This window comes from Acanthisitta chloris, unplaced genomic scaffold (genome assembly GCF_000695815.1).
Source record: "Acanthisitta chloris isolate BGI_N310 unplaced genomic scaffold, ASM69581v1 scaffold16221, whole genome shotgun sequence".
Lineage (NCBI taxonomy): Eukaryota > Metazoa > Chordata > Aves > Passeriformes > Acanthisittidae > Acanthisitta > Acanthisitta chloris.
Window position 1 is genome coordinate 89,408 of NW_008654483.1, and position 8,773 is coordinate 98,180.

Here is an 8,773-nt window from a genome sequence, read left to right on the forward strand (position 1 = left end):
TCTGCCCAGGTCCAGGGGACCTGTTCTGGCTGCAGGGGAGTCGTGGCAGTGGGAAGCAAAGGTCTGGTGAAGTCCATGGGTGCCCAGGAGCTAACCTCACCCTCACTGGGGGCAGGTGCTCCACAGGGGCCCCTCAAAGATGGACCAGCCTTCAGGGAGGATGGGGAGGATGGAAGCTGGGAGGATGGGGCTGCAGGGTGGTGGAGGAGGGCAGGGGGCTGGGCATGGTGTGGGGGGACTCACGCCATCCAGCTAATTCTCCTCCCGGATGGGCCGGATCTTCATCTCGGTGAACTTGAGGGAGTACTGCCAGCCGGTCCAGGAGGACCACTCGATGCCATCGGCATAGGAGCTGTGGTGGCCCTTGAGGTACTGCCCGTTGAGGTTGGAGGTGTGGCAGTTGCGGTACCACCAGGCACCGTGGTAGAAAGCTGCGCAGTTGTTCTCCGAGTGGTCGTTGTCCAGGTCCTTGGTGGTGAACTTCATCCCGTTGTGCTTCAGGAAGGAGTCACCTGGCCCAAGGGGAAAGAAGCTGTGATGGGTCCTTCTGCCCTTGGGCCAGCCCTATGGGGCTCCCCTGGACATTTCAGTGCTACAATGGGGTTCCTCCTGAAAACACCCACCAGCAGCTCCTCTCCTGCCTCCAGCTCCCTGCGGCCACAGGGATACAGCCAGGGCTGCTGCCAGAGGAGACTGGAACAGCCCAGTGAGGGGGTTTGGTGGCTGTGGGCTCCCCCTGCCCTACCTGCTGTCCCCGAGTAGTCAGCGATGGTGATGGGGTACCCATCCTCCTCGGGGTCGACAGAGAAGAGCCCCACACCAAAGCTGCCGTAGTGAGCGAAGGCAGTGCCATTGTCAAAGTCCTCCAGGTCGATGCGGAGCTCGTAGCTGCCCTGCACCGTCAGCATGTGGATCCTCTTCAGCCCTGCAGCAGAGGGAGTGAGAGAATGCAGGGACCCCAGTGGGGATGGGGGGTTTGGGGGTCCCTGGGCAGTTCCCACCCTCCAGCCCTCGCTCTGGCTCCATGGGCAAGGGCACACGCTCAGCTCAGGGGCAAACAGCCTCATTGCATCCCTGCCCTGTGCACCCACCCAGTCCCCTCCCTTGCAAAGGAAAAGGTGTGCTGACCAGTGGGGGCTCGGTGTCCTTTCCCTTGCAAAGGAAACCCTGGACCTCCCCAGGGGGAGGTTTTTCCAGCCCACCCAGGAGTGAGCACCACACACCTAACCAGTGCTCTCCTGTCAGCTTCCCAAAGCCGTCCCGGTAGGCTTCCCAACCACGATAAAAGTTCACAGAGCCGTCTTCCCTCCGCTGGAACACCTGGGGAGACACACAGGGCATCAGTTGTGGGGCTGCTCTGCCCCTGCTGCCCCCCAGGCAGCCTCTCTGCTCCCCACCGTGCTGCCCACCCCTCCCTGCCACTGCATTATTAGGCACAGGCACGTATTAAACCCTGTCAGCTCAGTCATTACACAGGGATGCTGGGAAGAGATCCCCAGAGAAGTGCTGGATCATTGCCTGCCAGCTCCCAGGGGTGGGTGAGTCAGTTCAGATAAAACCATTCACAGGATACTCCACTTGGAAACAGGAGGTGTCCAGTACCCCCAGGAAGGGTGGGCACCCTGCTCCTGCCTCCAAACAGCCTGGGTCTGCCACTGCACATGGGAGCAGAGATATGGACAGCATCACCCGAGCTCTGTCCCACAGCACTTGCTGACCAGGTCAGTCCAAGTCCTCCTGCCACCAGAGCTGTGTAAAACTCAGCAGCTGATTTCCCCCTCTCAGGTCCCTGTGCTCTCCTGAGCAGCCACCCCATTATCAGGCATCATCCCTGTGATGGCCTTGTTAGTCTTCCAGAGAATTAACTGTGGGGCACTGACTGCACTGACCCCTGCAGAGCCCCCAGATCCCAGGGCTCAGTGCAGCTTTTCTCCTCGGAGCCTTTCCCTTTTCCTCTCCCATCTGCTCATCCGTGTGTTGTGCCCTGTGTGTTTCATCCCCTTTTATCCATAGTTTCAAGTTTGATTTATTGACAGCAATCCAGAAAATGCTGCTTCGTGTCTGACCATTTGAATTTAATTAAGCCTCCAGCCTTGGATTAATTGCATTCAAGTTGGCTGAGCCAGCCTGTCCCATTGCCACTGAGCTCCATGGTGGGGGTGGCTGGGGCACTCGGTGATTTAGGGGTCACCCATGCCCTGGCAGCTCAGGGACTAGAGCACTCTGAGCCTGTTCACCCTACTTCCAGCATCCCAAGATTGGAGAATACCTCCAAACACCAACACCAACTGGGAAGCCACCACAATTTGCTCCCCCTGGCTGCTCCTGCCCTTCTGCACGTGCAGCGTTTCATCTTGTCATGCAGAGGAGAACCACCTCATGAGCCTCACACCAGTTTGTCCTCCACCAGACAGGAGTTTTTGGGGCCATGTATGGTGGCTGCAGGCTCCGGCACACTCCTGGGCACGGCACAGCTCTGATCCTGCTGTACTTACCTTCTAGAATTAGAGCCTTAATTTTTATCCCTGCGTTGAGCACTTGAGAAGCTGTGGTTAAGCCCATTTAAAGGGGCTTTCTTCAGGCTTGCTGGGAAAAGGGGACAGCATGGCTGGATGGGGGCCTGAAGCTGATTTTCCCTGGCCAACATCAGCTCTGGCACTGCTGCACAGGGAAGGCAGCGGATGCAGCACCAATGCTTCCTCTTAATCGGCTTTGACCCACAGTTCTAAATAGGCCAATTGCCTGAGTGGTGCCCAGGGAAGCATGCAGGACATGGCTCTGTTGGCTGAACCTCAGAAATCACCTCAGAGGAGCTCTTGATGCCCTTCTGTCCACCAATCTCAATCCCAAGGGAGCTTGAAACCGGACTGAAGTGTACTGAAAGTCCTGTGTTCTCCCAAGTCTCCTGTTCCATCCTCATCATCTCTCATGCACAGTCCCTTCTGTGCTTCATCTGTGCACCCACCATGCACTCCTCCTCGCCTCCCACACCAACATGCTGCCTGCACTGGGATGCTAGATGCACTGGAATGCTGAATGCACCAGGATGCTGGGTGCACTGGGATACCATGTACACTGGGGTGCTGGGTGCACTGGGATGCTGGGCACACCAGTGACCCACAGGCTCATCGTCCTCCCAGCCCTGTCTTGCTGCTCTTTTCGTCCTCATCAAATATGCATCACCCCCTCTTAAGCAAAAAGGATTTCCTTCCCTTCCTTAAAGCCAAGGCTGAAATATTTATCTCCCCCGCTCTCTGCCTCCCCCAGTTATGCTTGCGGGGCAGGGACAGGCTCCTGCAAAGGCACCAACCCAGAAAAATGGGTTAAAAGCAGAGAGAAGTGGGAGAGCCAGCCTGTGCCTGCTGAGGTGTTGGTGGTGAGGGAGGACTCTGCTCCCTCTGCTTCAGCCCCCTGATGCCATCCCCTGCCAAACCCCCCACAGGCTCCAAACCTCCCCACAGCCCTAGCCTGGGGACAGGATCAGCCACCACTCCTCTGCCTCTGCAGGGCTTGGGCTCCTGATGGGGTTTTTGGCAGCCACAGCACAGACCTCACAGCCTCATTCTCACAGCATTCCTCTGAGCCCTGAAACAGCAGGGAGATCACCTCCAGACTGGAGAATCTGAACTCAGAACATTGCAGAGCCAGTCTCTGGGAAATGCTGATCCCATGGGATATCCTGTGAACACTGAAGCCAGCAGCTCTGCCCATCCCAGGGACCTGGCTGCTCCTGCATGTCCCTTCAGCAGAAGTGTCTCCTTCCTGGTCATGGTGACCCATAAATCACATCCTTTGCAAACAGCACATGAATCTCCAGGCTCCTCTCACCCTCTGCCTTTGGCTTACCCCAGGCTATGTGTCAATACATCAACCTCCAGCCCTCTCCAGGACCCCTCCAGTGGGATGAGCAGGCTGGTGAAGTCATCCCCACCAGCAATCCTGGTGCAGCAGTTGCCTATGAAGGTGGAAGTATCACTTAACGTTATCACAGCCCTCGTCCTGCTAGCACAGCTTTTTCTTCCACATCCTTTGGCTTTCCCACAACCTCCCAATACACTCTGTATGTGGAAAATGATGCCAAGGCAGCTGCAGCATTGCTTATGGGGTTGAGATGCTGATCCCAGGCTACTTTGCCCTGGATGGGCAGTGATGGGAGCTCAGGGACACTGGAGGAATGAGGGGATTTGCAAAGACATCCAAAGAGAACAGTACATGAAAAGGCAACTTCTTCAGTCTCCCTGGGATGCTGAGCCTCCCCTGCCCTCTGTCACCCCGTTATTACTTTAATAAAGTACCAGAGGTGAGTGTCAAGGGGGGAGTTGGGGTCAGACTGGACAATCACAGGGCTGGAATCTCAGCACTGCTGTGAGAACAGGGTCAGCCTGGGGCAGTCACTGCAATTACACTCAGCACTGAACACAGGCTGAGGATGTTCCCATCAGCACTGGAGGGTACTGACCTGGACCCACATCCCCACTGGCTGAAAACGTGGCTCTGCTACTGGTGGGCAGGATTGAGGGGGGACAAAAAGGCTGTGCCTTGCTCAGCCTTCCTGACAAGGGGACAGGGTAACACCACAGATCCTGCCTTGGGGGACAGGGAGGTGCTGAGCAGCACCTGGTGAGCTCTTCCCTCTGTCCCATGGTCTCTAAGCCATTCATGCAGGCTAAAGCTTAGCTCAGCAGCTCCCGAGTCAAAATTGATTCAGCTGCTGCCATCGCTTCCACCCACCCACCCACATGCAAATAAGCCCAAATGTCAGGAGTAATCGCTCCAGAGAGGAGGAGGAGGAGGAGGGGAGGGAAATTTCCCAGGCTCTGCACCACAGCACCCAGCCGTGCCATGGCTTACCTGGAACCTGGATGAGCCAGTGCCCCAAGGACACCCTGCATCCCCAGCCCCGTGGGACACGGCTGAGACAACCCAAGGGACTGGAGGTATGTTTGAGACCCTCTGTTGCAGAGTAGCCCCAAGAAACAGGAGCCTGTGCTGTGCACCCTCAATGCTGCTCTGGATGTGTTATCTCTGGAACACCAGGATTTGCACCTGGTTTGGTTCTTCACCCCATCAAGGCAGGACAGACCCAAGGTGCTGCCTGGCTGTGATGCTGCAGGTAGTGCTGTGCCACCCTGCTCCCAGACCCCACAGTGCTGCCAGGCTTAAATTCATTTGCTTTGCCCCCTCCCCAGCCCAGCCCGAGCCCTCCTGGCTGCAGCAGATTTAAATAAGCCTCTGAGTGTCTCACTAATCACCTTGGGCTGCTCTTCAGGCATGGCTGGGGCTGGCAGAGGCTGTGCAGACTGTGCCCAGGGTTTGCAAGGACCCTCCACACCCTGAGGAGCCAGAAAGGTCACCCTTTTCCCCTCTCTGAGCCCCTAAGAAATGAGGTCCCCATGTGCTGTGCCTCAGTTTCCCCACTGGAGCTGCTGGTACCAACCTGTACACCACAGGTTCCTCCCACCCGGGGTGGGCTCTGGGAGGTCGAAGGCTCATCAGTCCCCGAGGGCAGGGGGGCTAAGCTTCCTCCTGGCACTGCTCAAAGCTGCTTAGGGGAATCAGATCGTGGGGATTTGTTTCCTAGAGCACCCAGCTGGAGGGGTGCTGGCCAGCTCGGCTAGCACAGTGTGTCCTTAGGGCAGAGATTGCCTTCCCACCCTACAACCTCCCTGGGACCCCCTCGCTGTCCTGCTGGCACCCCAAGTGATGTCCTTAGGGGTAGGAGGCTGCTGCTTGCACCCAGGTGGTCCCTGGGGTAGTGGGAGCTCCAGGCTTGGGGCTGCTGTGTCCCCCTTTGCCCCCTGCCCCCATTACTGTGATTACTGGACCGTCACAGCCACTGCAGCAAAGCAAATTGGACAGGGCAGCCAGGGAGAGAGTGAATCAGAGCAGCACCCGAGGTGCCCCAGGCACCCCAGACAAACGTGCTGGGTTTGGGGAGCATCCTGAGCCCCAGCACTATCTCAGCAGGTCTGTGAGGACAGGGCAAAGCCACATCCCCCATGGCACAACTGCAGCCACGCTGTGCCCCAGCCAGGCACCAGATGTGCTGTGAAGGACAAACTCCAGACGTGGCATCCAACTCCCTGCCTGAAAACACCCTCCAGCTCCAGCCAAGCTCCCCAACCCAGGGCAGGGCTGCTGGGCTCTGGCTCAGGGCTCTGGTTGGCACTGCCAATGCTACCAGCACAGGCATGGGCATGGCACAGACTGGGCACCTGTCTACAGCCAGACCCCCTTAGCCTTTATCCCCCATCCTGATGACACATCCAAGCATCAAAAGTGACATCTCCCACCCCTGGCACTCCGGCACGGGGCCAGCCCATGGCCAGTGGTGGCATCACCCAGTGCCTCCAGTGTGGCAGCAGCTCACCGTCCAGCCACCCCCGTCGGTCGTCATGTCACAGTAGACCTGGAAGCCAGAGGGATAGTGCGTGGGGAAGATGGAGTAAATCCCATCCTCTTGCTGTCCACTCGCATAGATGTCAAAGCAGTCTCGGGGCCTGGAGCCTGCAGCGTGGCATTGGGATGGGGTGGGACAAGGGGAAGGCTGGTTAATTAATGATCTAATTTAATGTCTTGCCATTTCTTCCAGGCTCCCAACCTTGCTTCCAGCTCTAGTTGGCGTCTCAGTGCTGCCTTGATCTGTCCCTTTTTTTCTCCTCTGATGCTCGTGGGCAGCAGTGCCCATGGGGACACTGCCACCATGGGGAACCCCTGGCAGCTGGTGGGGACTGACCCCATGTCCCCGTGTGATGGCAAGGGCAGGCTGGGACCCAGATGGGGACAGAGGAGCCAATGCCCAGAGAGGGCTGTGGGCAGAGGGTGGGCACGTGCTCACAGCCCTAGGACAGTCTTGCTCAGCCACATCTCAACCAAACACTGATGAATGTGACTGTTTATTCCGAGCCCATGCAGGGCTGCTCTCCATGCCCAAATGGAGGCGAGTGGTCTCTCCTTGCTCTGCCTTTCCTCCTGCTACTTCTGCATGGAGAGCAGGTGAGTCTGCAGGGATGTAAAGTGGTTTATGTTCTGGTTTATGGACAACTGGGGGCTACACCGTGTGAAACCCCCTCCCAGGACACTTCATCTCATTTCCCTCCTGCCTCATCTCCTTGCCCGCTCCCTTGCTGTATTAAATCCCTTCTCCAGGATGTTTTTCCCCATCTTGGGTGTTTTTCTCCCTCCCGAGAGCAGCCCCAGGTGTACCCCCCTCCCCAGGGAGTGGCAGGGATGCTGTCTCACCGTTGGAGCAGCCCCGGGGCCGTGCTCCTCTGGCTGGTGCTCGCTGCAGGTCAGCCTTGAGCCGTGGTCGGACACCGCCACGCTCCTTCTGCAGCGTGTCGAGGACATCACTGACAGAGCTCACCAGCCGAGCCATGTTGGTCTGGCTCTCTGAGAGCAGCTGTGGGCAGAGGACACATGGAGGGACACAGAATTGTGGTTAGATGTAGCCAAACCCACACCCCAGCCCCTTGACCACTCCGCTGTGAGGAAGCTCTGCCTGCTCCCAAGGCTCCCCAGTGCTCCCTGCCAGGGTAATGGGCTGGAGGGTACCAGATGGGGACACAAAAGCCACATCACATCTCATACAGCATCTCTGGTGCTTTTTGGCTGAGGGGTCAGGGTTCAGACAGTGCCTGTTGCCACCAGGACAGAGAAATCCCTGAACTTGGGTACGTTAGAGCCGCCACCCCGTGGGATAAAGAGCATCTCTGGGCAAAGGACAGGATCACAGGGGTGGCAGGAATAGCCGTGTCCTGAGACAGCCGCCAGCTCTCCATCATCCCCTGAGGTGACCTGGCCCAGGAGAGTGACACAGGGTGACTGTGGCAGAGCAGCAGGATGGGGAATGAAGTGAAGCAGCGGGAAACGAGCAGCTCCAGCCAGAGGGAACTGAGCATCAGAAGGGTCAGTCATGAGCATCCAGCCATGCCCTGGATCTTGCTACAACACCTCTTGGACCTGCAGCGTACCCAGGTGAGCATTTCAACACAGCTGATTGACTGGGAAATTTGGAGGACTGTAAATAAGGGGGCCTGGCTGCTGCGTGAACCAGCCTTGGGATGATCCTGCACTGTGCTTAGCTCTGCTCGGAATTCCCAAACTGGACACAGAGCTGGTAGACCCACAATGTGGGAGTCTGCACAACCAGCCTGTAGACATCAGGGTGGTTTGGCAGTGAGACACTTCCCAACTTGCAATTCCTTCAACCTTATCTCTTTCTGTTGAAGGTCTCCCCTGGATACTGTGGGCAGGGGCTGCAAGCAGCAATGTCCCCAGGGACATTGGGACAGGGTGTTCTGTCCCCAGGGAGCACTGCCAGCCTTGACTCACCTGGATGAGCCTGCCCTGCTCTCCCTGCAGGGCGCTGAGCTCCTGCCCCATGGCACTGTGCCCCTTCTTGAGACCGTCGCAGTCGGCACGGAGCTGTGCAGCGTGTGTCAGCAGCTTGGCCACCTCATCTGCCACTGTGACCAGCAGAGCCTTCTGCTGGTTCTTGGTGGCCTTGGCCTCGGCGTCGTGGTCAGTGATGGCACGCAGCAGGGAAGTCTGCAGCCCCTCCATACGCCCCAGGGTGCCAGCTGCACTGGGGCAGTTGGGGTCGATGAAGATGTTGATGCGGGAGCTGTCGGCCTTCTCGATGGTGACCAGCGCGTTGGCTTCCTCAGGGTTGGTGCTGATGACAGGGGGCGACTCAGTGACAGGAGTGTGGTAGTGGTTCATGAAGAGGATGGCCCCAGTGACTGTCACAGCCAGGAGAACAGCCACGGAG

At 57.8% G+C, this 8,773-nt stretch overlaps 1 protein-coding gene across 1 annotated transcript in view; it reads right to left on the reverse strand.

The window, feature by feature from the left end:
• Window positions 1-252: 252 nt before the first annotated feature.
• Window positions 253-8,773, reverse strand: part of FIBCD1 (fibrinogen C domain containing 1) — a gene marked incomplete at its 5' end in the record, with an annotated part of 8,606 nt that continues 85 nt past the window's right edge. The window contains 6 exons of the mRNA XM_009083547.1: window positions 253-512; window positions 746-925; window positions 1,224-1,320; window positions 6,371-6,507; window positions 7,243-7,402; window positions 8,335-8,773. Coding sequence (XP_009081795.1) covers window positions 253-512; window positions 746-925; window positions 1,224-1,320; window positions 6,371-6,507; window positions 7,243-7,402; window positions 8,335-8,773 — 1,273 coding nt within the window. The remainder of the gene's footprint in view (window positions 513-745; window positions 926-1,223; window positions 1,321-6,370; window positions 6,508-7,242; window positions 7,403-8,334) is intronic.